The sequence below is a fragment of the Thalassophryne amazonica genome, chromosome 5, assembly GCF_902500255.1.
Source record: "Thalassophryne amazonica chromosome 5, fThaAma1.1, whole genome shotgun sequence".
In the NCBI taxonomy this organism is placed as follows: domain Eukaryota; kingdom Metazoa; phylum Chordata; class Actinopteri; order Batrachoidiformes; family Batrachoididae; genus Thalassophryne; species Thalassophryne amazonica.
In genome coordinates, this window is record NC_047107.1 from 27,884,557 (window position 1) to 27,902,117 (window position 17,561).

General features: G+C 42.6%; 1 protein-coding gene across 1 annotated transcript in view; it reads right to left on the reverse strand.

Moving 5' to 3' along the window:
- LOC117509932 (rabphilin-3A-like) overlaps positions 1–17,561 on the reverse strand; it is a 115,228-nt gene that overhangs the window by 47,774 nt on the left and 49,893 nt on the right. The window contains 5 exon segments of the mRNA XM_034169547.1: positions 6,079–6,261; positions 15,432–15,617; positions 16,265–16,300; positions 17,091–17,259; positions 17,347–17,430. Of these exon segments, the coding sequence (XP_034025438.1) occupies positions 6,079–6,261; positions 15,432–15,617; positions 16,265–16,300; positions 17,091–17,259; positions 17,347–17,430 (658 nt within the window).

Genomic DNA, 17,561 nt, shown 5'->3' on the forward strand with positions numbered 1-17,561 from the left:
GCCAGATTGTTAGCGCTTTTTGCCTGCTTTCCAGCCTTTGTCCTAGTTATCTCTTTCATGTTTGGCTGTGTACCGACTGTCCGCCTTATGTTTTGAACACTGTTGCTTATTATCGTTTGCCTTCCTGTGTACCAAATCCTGCCTGGAAACCAAGAAAAGCCTTTTGAATTTCCACTTCTGTGTCATAGTCCTGCAATTGTGTTCTTCCTTTTTGTGTCAGAAATCATGACAGTGATGTTACAGCCTTATTCCAAAATGAAGTAAATTATTTTTTTTTCAAAATTTTACACACAATACCCCATAAAGACAATGTCAAAAGGTTTTTTTAAAAGATTTTTGAAAATTTATTAAAAAAAAAAACAACAACTAAGAAATCATATGTACATAAGTATTCACAGCCTTTGCCATGAAGCTCAAAATTGAGCTCAGGTGCATCCTATTTCCACTGATCATCCTTGAGATGTTTCTACTAGGGATGCACCGATACCACTTTTTCCCAGACTGAGTACAAGTACTTACATTTAGGTACTTATCGATACTTCAGACTTCAGACAACTTTCTTGATCCATAAAAGGCAATTCATTTCACACCCAATTACCTCATACAAATGTACAGCAATTAATCCACAATTATTACTAGCTGAACGTAATAATGGCCCACATCAGAATTAAAACAACCGCACATATACATTTGATTGTTTATGTGTGCTAAACTTTGAAACAGTCATCTGAAGTGAGGAAATGTGAGTGTGGGGGGGCTGCAGCAATACGTGGTCGCGCAGCCAACTTGGGGGGAATGGGGAGCTGCCGCAGCTAAAGCTGCGCTACGCCCCGGAGGGGGAAGGGAGTGGCGTGAGTGGGGGGATGGTATGGAGTGGGGGATGGGGACAGGAACACAAAGGAGGGGAAGGGGGTGGGAGCATGCATATCAGTCACTGTCCATGTGTGAGTAGCAGATGAGTTAAGTTTATGTTAGTTTCTGTCTGTGTGTGCTGGAGTTGCAAGAGATAAGAAGACAGTCGAATGGTTCACCAAGGCCGTAGAAAACTGTTTACCGTTTTCTACTGTTACAAATACTTGTAACAAATACAATACAAATACAAGTACCATTATAAATAATTAATGATACCATTACAGTTTTATGATGACTTTCAAAATGTTTTATTCATCAGTCATTCCTTACTTTTTGACTGTAACTGCTACCAATATCATTAGCTTTGTTTTTAGTTACAAACATTTCACTTAAATCATGTTACTTCACTTTTTGACTGCAACAAATTGTCCTTTAACATTAACCCTGTGTTTCTTAACAAACATGACACTGCCAGACATTCTCACTTAACCCCTTAACGCCTATCGTCGCATATATGCTACAATATTTGACTCAAATATGCAACATACCAAATTGACCAGTATGCCTGTTGTCGCAAATTTGCAACATACCATTATGATTATTATAACATTATAACATAAAGTCATTACCAAAAAAAACAAAAAACAAAATTACTATTTATTTTTTGTGCAAAAGTGAAATTAATAATCTCAACATTATTTACCATCTACTTAAAGGCAAAAACACACACAAAACATTTTTTATATACAGCTATATAAATTCAGGCATTAAGGGGTTAAATGTAACATGTGGACTTCACCACTACAAAATATGCCACACTAATACTAGAATGAATCTGTCCATCAGTAACTTTACTGATGTCTGTGAGCACCAGTGTTGCCACAGTTACTTTGAAATAGAAATCCAATTACTGATTACTCACTGAAAAAGTAACTTAGTTACTTTACTGATTACTCAGTTTTAAAAGAAACTAAGTTAGATTACTAGTTACTTTATTAGTTACTTTCAGCAGCTGCTGACAACACCCCCCCCCCACACCTCCATATGAAAACGATAACCGTTTTTCTAATATTCACTTTATAATCACTCTTTCTTGACTTCAATGAACATAAATACTTGTTTTATAAAAAAATAAAATAGACATCTTTCTTGACCTCATATTTAAATGTTAACAGCACTATAACAGTAAAACTTACAATTTATAATCTACATTGTTTGTAAATGTAACTACTAAATTCTTTCTAACATTTGAATTCTTTCTCAACACCTAAATTGTTAAAATTATCATTATTATAGCAGTAGTAGTATGAAAAATTGTCTTCAAAAGTAGACCTTTAATCTAGGGATGTGGAGGGGAAGCATGCCCCCCCCCACCTGGATTCACCACTGGTTTGCTATCTGTGCAGGAAGAATTGACAATGTATTTATGGAAAAAGCATGACCAGATTGAGACGTAGGGAGTTTTTTTTTTTTGTTTGTTTGTTTTTCAGCATTTTTTTTTTTTTACTTCATGTTATCCTCAGAAAGAGACTTTAGGAGCATTTGGGTGGGAAAAAAACAAGCGTTAGCATTTGTTAATGCATGCGGATCAGCTGTTTTTAGCGAGGACCCACACGGGTCCCCTCCTGCCTTTGTTTTTAGCACACCACACAAAAAAGTGCAAAAATGTCTTTGTAAAGTTCAGTGGAGGTGTACTGCTGTCACCACGCTTTGAGAGACGACAACTGTTCTGTGCTGCAGAAAACAGCTAAAAAGCTCGCAGCATCAAATGCTAGGTGAACTGAGCAGTTCCGTCGAACTGCAACCTCCGCCTGTGCACGAGCTGCAGCGATCGACCCACAATACAAACACAATTGAGAGATTGACATCACGCTGCTGTAAAGGGATATCGGGTGTCTTGTATCAGAGCAGTTTTATGATTACAAGTGCAAGTAAACACATATGGGATTGGGCTGATACCCGATACTGGTATCGGAATCGGTGGATCCCTAGTTTCTACAGCTTAATTGGAGTCCACCTGGGGTAAATTCAGTTGATTGGACATGACTTGGAAAGGCACACACCTGTCTACATATAAGGTCCCACAGACTAAGCATGAAGTCAAAGGAATTGTCTGTAGACCTCCAAGACAGGATTGTCTTGAGGCACAAATCAGGGGAAGAAACATTTTTGCTGCTTTGAAAGTCCCAATGAGCACAGTGGCCTCCATCATCCGTAAATGGAAGATGTTCAGATCCATCAGGACTCTTGCTGGAACTGGCCGCCATCTATATACATAAAGGGCTACATCTGTCTGTCTGTCTGAGATAAACTCCCAAACTATAATATGTAGCCATAAAAACTATATATATTCTGAATCCTCGTGACATGGGGAACAAACTGGTACCATTTTTTAAAAAGTTGAACTGAAGATTACCCCCAAAATAGCCGGCTGTGGGTATGACCAGGCAGATTAAAATTTCCAGCCCTGTATATGTGTTGGCCATCTCTGTTTATTTAATCCCTTCCTTCCGCTACTTTATGTTCTCAACTGTTAAGCACCTGACTGTCCAGTTTGCCTTCCTGTCTGAATACATTCATTTTATGTTTGTAAAATTGCAATGTAAAAACAGTGAAATACACCACTACCTCAATTTTGATTCATTGATATTTACATTTACTGTTACCTACCTTTTGTGTGTAATTTTGTTATAAATTTGATTGCAAACCAAAGTCTGCATGAAGGATTTCAAATGTGTTTGTCTTTTAACCAAGTATTGCCACTTAGTTTGGGGAGTCCACCTCTTATAGTTCTGCTGGACAAACTTTTGCCCATTAAATATCATATTTATAAGACAACAGCATTACAAAAACAAATGTTGGGCAATTGTTTTGATTAAAATGATTGGCATTTGGCTTATGTCTAAAACAGGTTAACCTGGGCAGCACAGGGTACCCCAGCTAGTCTAAAATAAGTGATCAGGGAGAACGACCAAGAACCCAACTGTCACTCTGTCAGAGCTCCAGCATTCCTTTGTGGAGAGAGTAGAACCTTCCTGAAGGACAACCATCTCTGCAGCAATACGCCAATCAGGCATGTATGGTAAAATGGCCAGACGGAAGCCACTCCTTACTACAAAGCACACGGCAACCCACCTGGAGTTTGCCAAAAGGCACCTAAAGGACTCTCAGACCAGGAGAAACAAAATTCTCTGGTCTGATGAGACAAAGATTGAACTCTCTGGCGTTAATACCTGTCATCATGTTTGGAGAAAACCAGGCACCATCCCTACAGTGAAGCATGGTGGCAGCATCATGCTGTGGGGATGTTTTTCTGTGGCAGGAACTGAGAGACTAGTCAGGATTGAGGGAAAGATGAATGCAGCAATGTACAGAGACATCCTGGATGAAAACCTGCTCCAGAGTGCTCTTGACCTCAGACTGGAATGATGGTTCATCTTTCAGCAGGACAATGACCCTAAGCACACCCCCAAGATCTTCAGGAGATCTTCTGGCCCAGCCAGACACCTAAATCTGATTGAACATCTCTGGAGAGATCTGAAATAGCTGTGCACCAACGCTCCCCATCAAACCTGAGGTGCTGCAAAGATGAATGGGCAAAACTGCCAAAGATAGGTGCACCAAGCTAGTGTCATATTCAAGACAACTTGCGGCTGTAATTGCTGCCAAAGGTACATTAACAAAGTTTTGAGAAAAGGCTGTGAATACTTATGTATGTGATTTCTTGTTTTTGTATTATTATTATTATTATTATTTATTTTAATAAATTTGCAAAAAAAAAAAAAAAAAAAAAAAAACCTTTTCATGTTGTCGTTATGGAGTGTTTTGAGTAGAATTTGGAGGGGAAAAAATTAATTTACTCCATTTAGGAATAAGGATGTAACAAAATGTGGAAAAAATGAAGCGCTGTGAATACTTTCTGGATGCACTGCATAGCTGTAATTCGAAAATGATTAAGGTGATTTATTTATTTAATTATTTTAGACAAACCCCTTGAATGAAACCTTAAAATCTACACTGCAAGCACATCTTGACTGTGCCATTTCAACTCTACTGTGGTATTGCACAGAAGCAAAATTACAGAAGTTGTGTCATTCTCCAAATACTGTACTTGCAGGCTGGAACAACACAGTATTATATTGTTATGGGCCATGAGAGGTTAGAAGTACGAGATAGGAGTAAAATATGATATTTTTTTTCATAAAAGAAAGCTTTTTGATTTCCTCTAGTTTTGTAAGAGGAACCATGAAGCATGAATTGTTTGAGCTTTATTTCATATGCTCATCTACGATGGCCTGGTGTCCTGTCTGAGGGAGTCACAGGTTCTCATCCATTTCATGCTATGGACTCCAGGGATAAGCACTGGCCTGACAGGCCTCAAGGCCTAGGCAGCACTAACTTCAACTTCTCCTGTTTAATAGTTTTTTACAAATGGCATGACGCTAAAGACGTTATAACCAGCAAAGCTACTAACCGCAGCTGGAACCTGAAGACATAAAACTGTTCTAATTCCTCAAAGTCCACAGAGATCTCATACACAACAAAGCCATTTGAGCTATTTTCAGTCTCCGCACAGGGGACTGGACCAAACACGAGAGGGATCCATGTCCTGTTAGCCCTATTGTGTCTTACATTATATGCACTGCTCCACATTCCCAGAACTCAATAAAATAAATTAACAATGAACTCCCTGGAGACAGAATAAAGGCCAGTTGATGCTGCAGGCACAGAACATGAATGGCATGGCTCCAGTCTCATTATTAGAATGGGATAGAGGGAGATAGATGAAATACATTTGCATAACTTTATGCATCAGTGTTGATTCATAACATTCCTCTGCCTTTATTCGTGGCTGTTGATTTCTGTGCTTTCATAACTTTCATATAATGCTTTGGACCACCACCTCGACAGAAGCTGTTTGCTGGCATGACTAAGCATATAATGGACATCAGTTATTACCAGCAAAAATCTAACATCTCCACAGAGTGACTCAGAAACTCGAAATATAACAGCGAAACTGCTATTTTAAGAACAGCAGTGTTCAATGCTGTGACGTGACAATATTGTTTTTTATGTGATGTACAGAAACACAAGCTGCCATCTGGTGTGAATTACCTGAAACAAGGGGGAAGACGTCACAAATGTCAAACAATACGTGAGGTGCAATTAAATCACACACATCAGCCACCTTCTTCTTTGAACAGAAAGAGCAGATGGTGTACTCACTGGCTTCATCAGAGTCATAGTCGTTGGCCTCCTCCTCCTCCTCGGCTGGAGGAGGCTGCTGTCGGGCAGAAGGAGTGCTGTGGGCAGCGGGCTGCCTCCTGTCCTCTCGCACTGCAGAAGGCACTCTCTGTTCTGGAGGCGCTGCACCAGATGAGTAAGCACCTCCAACTCCACCCACTGGACCTACAATGACATTCACTCATATGAGACTGCACCAAAGATTTTGTATAGATGCTACGGGGGAAAGGTGTATTTTTACCTGAATATCAAAACTGTGATTAAATGCAATGTGGTATTTTAGTGTTAATCTTTCATCCTTTGATAGGGGACACCTGATTCACACCTGTTTTTGGAAAAATGTACTTCAGAATTCAACAATGTCTCATCTAGTGTGAAAGTGCTTTTAAAAAATCATGAACTGTAGTGCATATTTGGTAATTAAAACACTTTCTGAAGTAAGATGCTTGTCTGCCAATGTATCTTTAACCCCAAACCTACAGTAGTGTTCAGAATAATAGTAGTGCTATGTGACTAAAAAGATTAATCCAGGTTTTGAGTATATTTCTTATTGTTACATGGGAAACAAGGGACCAGTGGATTCAGTAGATTCTCACAAATCCAACAAGACCAAGCATTCATGATATGCACACTCTTAAGGCTATGAAATTGGGCTATTAGTAAAAAAAAAATGTAGAAAAGGGGGTGTTCACAATAATAGTAGCATCTGCTGTTGATGCTACAAACTCAACACTGTTATGTTCAAACTGCTTTCTTAGCAATCCTGTGAATCACTAAACTAGTATTTAGTTGTATAACCACAGTTTTTCATGATTTCTTCACATCTGCGAGGCATTAATTTTGTTGGTTTGGAACCAAGATTTTGCTCGTTTACTAGTGTGCTTGGGATCATTGTCTTGTTGGAACACCCATTTCTAGGGCATGTCCTCTTCAGCATAAGGCAACATGACCTCTTCAAGTATTCTGACATATCTAAACTGATCCATGATCCCTGGTATGCGATATATAGGCCCAACACCATAGTAGGAGAAACATGCCCATATAATGATGCTTGCACCACCATGTTTCACTGTCTTCACTGTGAACTGTGGCTTAAATTCAGAGTTTGGTGGTCGTTTCACAAACTGTCTGTGGCCCTTGGACCCAAAAAGAACAATTTTACTCTCATCAGTCCACAAAATATTCCTCCATTTCTCTTTACACCAGTTGATGTGTTCTTTGGTAAATTGTAACCTCTTCTGCACATGTCTTTTATTTAACAGAGGGACTGCAGGGGATTCTTGCAAATAAATTACCTTCACACAGGCTTCTTCTAACTGTCACAGCACTTACAGGTAACTCCAGACTGTCTTTGATCACCCTGTTGCTGATCAATGGGTGAGCCTTGCCATTCTGGTTATTCTTCTATCCATTTTGATGGTTGTTTTCCGTTTTCTTCCATGAGTCTCTGTTTTTTTTTTGTCCATTTTGAAGCACTGGAGATCATTGTAGATGAACAGCCTATAATTTTTTTCACCTGCGTATAAGTTTTCCCCTCTCCAATCAACTTTTTAATCAAACTACGCTGTTCTTCTGAACAATGTCTTGAACGTCCCATTTTCCCCAGGCTTTCAAAGAGAAAAGCATGTTCAACAGGTGATAGCTTCATCCTTTAATAGGGGACACCTGATTCACACCTGTTTGTTCCACAAAATTGACGAACTCACTGACTGAATGCAACACTATTATTGTGAACACCCCCTTTTCTACGTTTTTTTTTTTTACAAATAGCCCAATTTCATAGCCTTAAGAGTGTGCATATCATAAATGCTTGGTCTTGTTGGATTTGTGAGAATCTACTGAATCTATTGGTACCTTGTTTCCCATGTAACAATAAGAAATATACTCAAAACCTGGATTAACCTTTTTAGTCATATAGCACTACTATTATTCTGAACACTACTGTAGCTGCATGAAAAGTCCATCCATCCATCCATCCATCCATCCATCCATCCATCCATCCATCCATCCATCCATCCATCCATCCATCCATCCATCCATCCATCCATCCATCCATCCATCCATCCATCCATCCATCCATTTTCTTCCACTTTATCCGGAGTCGGGTCGCGAGGGCAGCAGCTCAAGCAAAGCCGCCCAGACCTCCCGATCCACACACACCTCCCCCAGCTCCTCCGGGGGAACCCCAAGGCGTTCCTAAGCCAGCCGAGAGATGTCGTCCCTCCAGCGTGTCCTGGCCTCCTCCCAATGGGACGTGCCCAGAACACCTCTCCAACGAGGCACCAGTGGGCATCCGGAAAAGATGCCCGAGCCACCTCAACTGACTCCTTTCAATGTAGAGGAGCAGCGACTCGACTCCGAGCTCCTCCCGAGTGACCGAGCTCCTCACCCTATCTCTAAGGGAGCGCCCAGCCACCCTGCGGAGGAAACTCATCTCAGCCGCTTGTACTCACGACCTTGTTCTTTCAGTCATGAGCTAAATCTCATGACCATAGGTGAGGATCGGAATGTAGATCGATCTGTAAATCGAGAGCTTTGCCCCCCTACTCAGCTCTCTCTTCACCACGACGGTCCGATACAGCGACTGCATCAATGCAGATGCTGCACCAATCCGCCTATCGATCTCACGCTCCATCGGTCCCTCACTCGTGAACAAGACCCCGAGATACTTAAACTCCTCCACTTGAGGCAAGGACACTCCACTGACCTGAAGAAGGCAAAGCACCTTTTTCCGGTCAAGAACCATGGCCTTGGATTTGGAGGTGCTGATTTTCATCCCGGACAGTTCACACTCGGCTGCAAACCGCCCCAGTACACGCTGAAGGTCCTGATTTGACGAAGCCAACAGAACCACATCGTCCGTAAACAGCAGAGATGAGATTCTGTGGTTCCAAAACCAGACCCCCTCTACACCCTGGCTGCACCTAGAAATTCTGTCTATAAAAATAATGAACAAAGCCGGTGACAGAGGGCAGCCCTGGCGGAGGCCAACGTGCACTGGAACCAGGTTTGACTTACTACCGGCAATGCGAACCAAGCTCCTGCTGTGGTCGTACAGGGACCGGATAGCCCTTAGCAAAGGACCCCGGACCCCATACTCCCGAAGGACCCCCCACAGGGTGCCCCGAGAGACACGGTCGAACGCCTTCTCCAGATCCACAAAACACATGTGGACTGGTTGGGCGAACTCCCATGAACCCTCGAGCACCCGATGAAGCGTGTAGAGCTGGTCCAGTGTGCCGCGACCAGGACGAAAACCACACTGCTCCTCTTGAATCCGAGGTTCGACCATCGGTCGAATTCTCCTCTCCAGTACTGTGGAATAGACCTTACCGGGGAGGCTGAGGAGTGTGATCCCCCTATAGTTGGAACACACCCTCCGGTCCCTCTTCTTCAACAGAGGGACCACCACCCCGGTCTGCCAATCCAGAGGCACTGTTCCCGATCACCACGCGATGTTGCAGAGGCATGTCAGCCAAAACAGTCCCACATCGTCCAGAGACTTAAGGTACTCAGGATGGATTTCATCCACCCCAGGAGCCTTGCCACCGAGGAGCTTTCTAACCACCTCGGTGACTTCGGCCTGGGTAATGGATGAGTCCGCCTCTGAGTCCCCAGTCTCTGCTTCCTCTTCGGAAGACGTGATGATGGGATTGAGGAGATCCTCGAAGTACTCCTTCCACCGCCTGACAACATCCCCACTCAGGGTCAACAGCTCCCCACCTGCACTGTAAACAGTGCTGGTGGAGAGCTGCTTCCGCCTCCTGAGGCGTCGGATGGTTTGCCAGAATCTCTTCGAGGCCGACAGATAGTCCTCCTCCATAGCCTCCCCGAACTCCTCCCAGACCCGAGTTTTTGCCTCTGCGACTGCACAGGCTGCGGCACGCTTGGTCTGCCAGTACCCGTCAGCTGCCACTGGGGTCCCACCTACCAACAAAGATAAGTAGGACTCCTTCTTCAGCTTGACGGCATCCCTTACTTCCAGTGTCCACCACCGGGTTTGGGGATTGCCGCCACAACAGGCACCAGAGACCTTGCGACCACAGCTACGAGCGGCCGCATCAACAATGGAGGTGGAGAACATGGTCCACTCGGACTCCATGTCTCCAACCTCCCCCGGGATCTGGGAGAAGCTGTCCCCAGGTGGGAGTTGAAGGCCTCGCTGACAGAGGGTTCCACCAGTCGTTCCCAGCAGACCCTCACGATACGTTTGGGCCTGCCAGGTCTGACCGGCTTCCTCCCCTCCCAGCGGATCCAACTCACCACCAGGTGGTGATCGGTCGACAGCTCTGCCCCTCTCTTCACTCGAGTGTCCGAGACACGTGACCGAATGTCGGATGATACGACTACAAAGTCGATCATCGTCCTCCGGCTCTGGCTTTTTTTTTTTTTATAATATTTTTTAATAACCCACTTTTCATGCATCGACCTCTGAAAAGGTTCTTTCGTGCTGGAAAGTGATAAATCACCATGACTGCTATGGCGCATAATGCAAAGAACTCTTTTTAGATTAGATTAGATTCAATTAGATTAGATTAGAACTTTATTCATCCCTTGGAAAGACTTCCTCAGGGAATCTGAGGTTCCAGCAGCATTGTATGGCAGCATACAGGATAAGAAGCACACAGAGTATCAAAAGTGAAAAAAAAAACAAAACAGTTTTTTTGTCATGTTGGATTAATTTTTTCCATGTAAAGATAGAAGTTGGATGCTGTTTGCGCCTCTGCCACTCTGAGCACAGCAGCCATAGCTGCTTGGTCTCCGCACTTCCGTCCACCATGTTTGGCTCATGAACGGTCCACGCATCTCAACCTTTAAACATACAAGACTCCCTCCATCCTTAATTTTTGCACTCTTTGAGCACCGCTCCTTGAAGTAAATATTCATCAGAGCTCGATTTGATCCCTGAGGACATATCTCATGGCCCACTGTTATTTTTTCTCATGTCTGCTTGAAACAGAGGTAATGTTTAATTTCTTTTGACAATACGGTGAAAAATGGGAGGGTTGCCTATTTTTCTAAATTAATTTTTAACAGCCGGTAGAATCCAAAAGTTTTATTTGACACAATCACAGACCTTGTCACACTTGCATCTCCTGCTGCGATCATTCAGTCTAACAAAGACTGTGAGAACTTTTTGTCCTTTTTTATCAATAAAATCCTTGATATCAGGGCAAACATAAACCCCTCTCCTCCTTCTGCTGTCCCATGTCTCACTTAGACATCAGTACTGGACAGTTTCACACAAATATCTCTGAAAGAGCTCATTAGTCTGGTTGAAAGAATGAAACCTTCCTCCTGCCCACTCGATATCATCCCCACCTCATTATTTAATAAGGTTATTCTCACCACTGGCCCATGTGCTTTGTCAATAATCAATAGATCATTGATTTCTGGCTGTGTCCCTCAGTATTTTAAACAGGCTGTTACTCACCCTCTTTTAAATAAGCCTAATCTTGACCCTTCTCTTCCTCAGAATTTTAGACCAATTTCAAAGTTGCCTTTTATCTCCAAAATTTTAGAAAAAAAGCAGTGGCCGAACAGCTTAATAAGGTTTTAGCTGAACACAATATTCTTTACAAATTTCAATCTGGGTTCTGTCACTTGCATTCTAATGAAACAGTTCTTCTTAGAATTTCAAATTCTATTTTAATTTGCAGAGACGCAGGTGAATATTCTGTACTTGTACTTTTGGATCTGCCTGCAGCTTTTGACACTGTTAATCATGATGTTTGAATTGAGAGATTAAGGACTTGGGTGGGCATTTCTGGGTCAGCCCTAGATTGGTTTTTAGCCTATCGCTGTAATAGAAATATATGCCCTCTTCTGCCATTCTGTCCTGTGGTGTGCCCCAAGGTTCCGTTCTTGGACCTTTTTTTTTTTTTGCATTGTACTTGCTCCCACTTGGACATATTTTGAGTTCCTTTAATATTGTATCATATCATTGTTATGCAGATGACATACAGCTGTTCATCTCCTTTTCTCCACAGAATGATTCTAGGGTATCTGTTTTTCAAAACTGTATTGATGTCATAAATAATTGGATGGCTGCTAACTATTTGTCACTTAATACAGCAAAAACTGAAGTCCTTGTTTGTGCCCCTGAGGAGTTTGTTCCATCAGTGATTAAGAACCTGGGCTCTCTATCCTCTTTGGTTCATTCAGCCATTCAGAAATTTGGCTGTTACATTTGACCAGGCTCTCAAATTTGACATACACATTACCCGTCTTGTGCAATCATGTTTCTTTCATTAACAGAACATTGCACGCCTTAGAGAAATGGAAACGTCATGTGTGCTGGCTAATGTGACAGACTCCTTTCTAAAGACTTCGGTATGCTGAGCTGGAACAAATTATTCATGGTTTCATTTCTTCACATCTTGATTACTGTATTTCGCTGTTCCCTTGCCTCAGTAAGTCTTCACTGGACTGCCTACAAATGGTCCAGAATGTGACTGCAAGGCTCTTTACAAGGTCTTCTAAGTGGTCTCATGTAACACCCATTCTGTCCTCTTTGCACTGACTCCCAATTCAGTTCAGACTGCAATTTAATATATTGGTGCTGTCTTTCAGAGCTCTGCACGGTCAAATGCCACTTTACATCAGTGAACTCTTGCACCCATATGTGACAAGCAGGTCTCTGAGGTCCTCAGACCAGAACCTGACTGTCCATGCCTTTATTTCCTTGTGCCTGGACTACTCCAATTCCCTGTTCTTTAGCCTCAGCAAGTCCTCTTTGGACCACTTGCAAATGGTCCAGAATTTGCCTGCAAGGCTGCTTACTAGGTCTTCCAAGAGGTCCCACATAACACCAATTTTGTCCTCCCTCTACTGGCTCCCTATTCAATTTAGGCTGCAGTTTAAGGTATTGGTGATAACTTTCATAGCTCTGTATGGTCAGACGCCACCCTACATCAGTGAACTCCTGCACCCTTATGCTCCAAGCAGGTCCCAGAGGTCCGCTGACCAGAACTTGCTGGTTGTGCCGAGATCAAGGTTGAAAACCAAGGGAGACTGCGCATTTGGAGTGGTTGCTCGAAAGCTATGAAATGCACTGCCTTTGTATCTACACTCCGCACTCTGTTGGAGCTTTAAGGGAGAAGTTCAAGACCTACCTGTTCAGGATTACTTTTACTTAGTGTTGTGTTGTTGCTTTTTATGTGTGTGTCTTTACTTTAATCTTACTTTGAAGCACTTTGTAATTGTTTCTTGAAAGGTGCCATATAAATAAACTTTACTTACTTACTTACTATTTGGCTGTCCAACTATTCACTATGCCCCACAGTGTTTAGCGAGCACCGCTGAGGAGTTTAGCTGTGTGTGAGGAGCACGCATCTGTTTTCTTCAATCCAGGAAAAATAAAAAGTAAAAATCACAGTATGAACTTGTCCAATTCTTCATCTGACGGTGCTTCAACAGCCGCTAAAGATGTCCCTGTTGCTGGATTTAGGTTACTCATGAAAGAATTTTTCTGAAAATCTACTGGAGCCGTTCAACAGAGCGAAACGTATGGGACAAAAATGCGCAGTAAATAGAATCCACGGTACATGACAACTGGGTAAACAGTGAAAGCCACGTGAGTGACATTCAATCCACTAATCAAGTGACAAAGATCAAAGAGGGAAATTCAAACTGGAAACACTATCACCAGGGTTGCCAACTCCCTGAAATGAAAATAACGAACACTTGTGTGATGTTTCGGCTGACCAGGTGGCCTTTATCCGGCCAGGCCAGCTGAAAAATTTTGACTTTTTTATTTTAAATTTTCCACACTATTTGAGCTATTTGGAGGTGGAGTGTTTCAAGTCCTATCCATTCCATAATCGCGAGGAAATGCAATGGCTTCAAACATTTACCAGACGTATCTTCAATAACATTTTATATAATGGCTGAGTGGATCCTTGTCATTTGATTGGTGGGTTGTATGTCACATAACATGGATTATTCCTACCATTTGCCATTGTGTTTCACTGACCGTGTAATAGTTCTTTTTTAGCGTGCAGTTTTGGTGCTATATGAAATGTGCTATTGCACGCCTGGACCAAGGCACATGCTCACCCTACCGGGGGCAACATTTAGCTAAACATAGCGGAGTTTGTTTTGGTAGCAGACGACGATTTGAAGTAGCTAACTGATGCTGCTAATTCTTCTAACACACACACACAAACACACACAAAAACCCAAATCCACCACGCCGGAAGCCGTCTGGAGGCATGAAGAGCTGAAGTTAGGATGAAAAGCTAGACAAATTTCTAACGCAATTTTTTGCTGGAGAGAGGAAAGCAGACAGCAGTCTGTACACAAAGTCAATGGACAGGTTAACCCAGACTACTGAGAACAATTTTGGGCTCTATTTAAAGTTTGTGTTGGACCGTTAAGTACTAGTGGAATACCAAAATATAAGCCCCTTTTCTGTTATTTATAAATTAATAAAATATCAAATGATAAGGATCTGTTTTTGCCGTTATATAGAACAAATAATGAATGTTTTTCCATTCTTTCAATGGAACGAATATTTCCAGCTTTGCCTCATTGAATGGTAAGTTTCATCTTTCACCTCATGAAATATTTGCACCATTTGAACTTATAAACATTCATTATTTGTATAATATACTAAGACACTCAAACGTTGTGGGTGTGTCCTGTCAACTATATCTGTGCTTGTATATGTCTCTGTGTCCTGTTAGTTGGTTGTGTCTGCATCTATGGTCCCTGTCTGAGTTTTTTGTCTTTACGTTATGTTTGTCCTCTGTAACTTGTAGCATAACTTGTAGCAGAAGTTATTAATGCCACAAGAGGCATATTCAAACTGGATACACTATGACCATTATGTTAGCATGCTAACAGTAACTTGTAGAAGAAGCTATGATGACACAAGAGACATATTCAAACTGGATACACTATCACCATTGTGTTAGCATGCTAACAGTAACTTGTAGAAGAAGCTATATACCACAAGAGGCATATTCAAACTGGATTAGTTTGTTAACAGTAACTCATGAATAAGCCCCCCCAAAAAGAAACTGGGAACAGCCATCTCACATGCTGTGGTGACCCTGACTGAAAAAAGGAGAAGCCAAAAGGAGTTACTATGTTAGCAGTCTAGCAATAACTTACAAAAGCTGTTAATTCCACGACTAGGGCAAAATTGAACTTTGAGATACTACAACTGTTATAATCTGTCACTCATACATGGCATACTGTCTTGACCTCTATCATGGAGGCCATGTTGCCCATTGCTCAGGGGTGATGATATCAGTGAAAACTATCCGTAAGATTGGAATGCTTCTTGAGGACATGGCTGTATCTGTGATTCTGTCTGCATGGTGTCTCACCTTGCTGAAGCATGGTGGCAGCTGCAGGAAGCTGTGGTCTGGTACTCTGGACGGTCACAAGCTTCTTCATCACCACCGGGCTGCCCTGTCCTGCCTCTTCAGGGGCTGCTCCACCAGTGGCCATGCGCACAACTGAAGGTTTAGGGGCCACAGGTGGGTAACCAGGACGACCCTGTGGGTCTGGTCCTAAAAATATACATGAATCACCACAATATGGTAAACACACAGGCACATGATGCTCAAAAGAGAGACATATAATCAGACTACTTCAGGCTCTTACTGCAGTGGACGATGTACTACTTTCATCTCTCTGGGTACTTTTTGATGTTGCAGCTTTTTCATTGCGTTTCAAGGCATTGACCTACATACAGTAAGTACAACAAGCTGTGGCAGCTGACTACTACACATGCAGCCATAATGGTCTTCTCAAGGTACCCTCTGTTTTATGGGCATGGCAACATGCTAAAAATGTTAAATGATACACTAAGGCTCATCATGCAAACACCACCTGAAGGCACATCCCATATCACAGCATGTGCCTGCCAACAGCTTAATTGGGCTCTCTAACTCCCTATGTTGCAACAGTGGGCGGTACTGCAAAGTTTGGGAGGTAAATTAAAGGTTTGATGGTTGTGGAAAACATCCATAAGAGGTAGGAGTTTGGAAGAGGACCAGCAGAGCCAGACATGGAACTAATGAGGTTGAAGAGGTGGGGTTTTTAAAATTTGTTTCAAACAACAGGCAGGACTGCTGAGAAATGGAAACCTCATGCGTGTTGGCTAATGTGACAGACTCCTTTCTAAAGACTTTGGTATACTGATAAGAAAACTTGCCTGCAACTTGCTCTGGGGTTGGAATCTGACTCTGAGCTAAAAGAAACAGAATGAGAATTGATTTTGTGAAATCCAACTGCTCCATTACAAATGGTGCCAAGCCACTGCAATAGCGCAGTGCAGTCTTGTTTGTACCCCTATATGATATCGCAGGATTTGACAACATATAGGCACAGCTGGCACAAACACGACAAAGAATCCACGGGCAGAATGTGGGAATTTCAGCACAAACCATTCGGCCTGGCTTGATAAAAGCATACTCACTGTCACCTAGCGGACCTGCCGGTTTAAGACATGCTGGTTTAAAATGGTTTCCGCTGAAACCCCCATCCTCTGAATGGTTTGTGCTGACACTCCCACACTCCACCCGGGGATTAGTCTCTTCCCACAAACAGCGTCAATTCTAACGGGAAAATGGTGTACTGTTTTGTTTTCGGCTGCAATCACCGAAGCTTTCGTGAAAAGTGCATTTTTTTCGGTTCCCAGTGGAGAAGAGAAGACGAGGCGGATGGGAGCGGTCTTGCCGGTAAATGTTAGCCTACACACCTAACCAGAGTAGTTGTGTTCTGTTGCCTGCACATAAACAAACTACAACACATGTCTACTTTCTACCGCATCATCACTTTTTCTTTGCATTTTCACTTTGCGTGTAATTTGCCCAAAAACTCAGAGAAAGTGCCGTGTTTCTGTCCCTGGAGGTAGAGAAATTACATCACATGCGTCATATTTTACCCCTTTAGCGCCCACCCTCAAACGAAACTGCCCAGTTTCCTTAATATTTAACTTGTGTGAGACAAAAAAATGACAAAATTCTGTCTATGTCTACTTGGTTTTGGTGGTGGGGTTGGCGTCTCTCTGGACTCAGACGCTGGCAGCTCCTGTGGCTCTGCAGCTTCCTGACCACTCATCTCTCTTGGTTTGGATAATGGCATGGGTGCAGGTAGGAACTGCTTTGGAAAGCCTTTGAAGAACCAGGCACCAGACCTCTTCCACACCTAAAAGAAACATAAAGAAAGTAGGGTCATAGGCTTTTGGATGCCTTTATTTTCCCGTGTGTGAGTTCAGCGGCAAAAAGCACTTACCTCTCGCTGCTCTCTGCAGATCTTACAGAGCCACACAGAGCGTGGCCGACTGCTACACTGTGTACCGCACTTGGTGCACATGTTCTACACAAAAGGGAGAAAATAAACACCTCCAGCTGCTTGCACTTTACAATGTCAATAAATAAATACTGTAAAAACACAGCTCACAGACAATGACGAACATTGTCTTTTATGGGAATCACAGCTTTCCACTG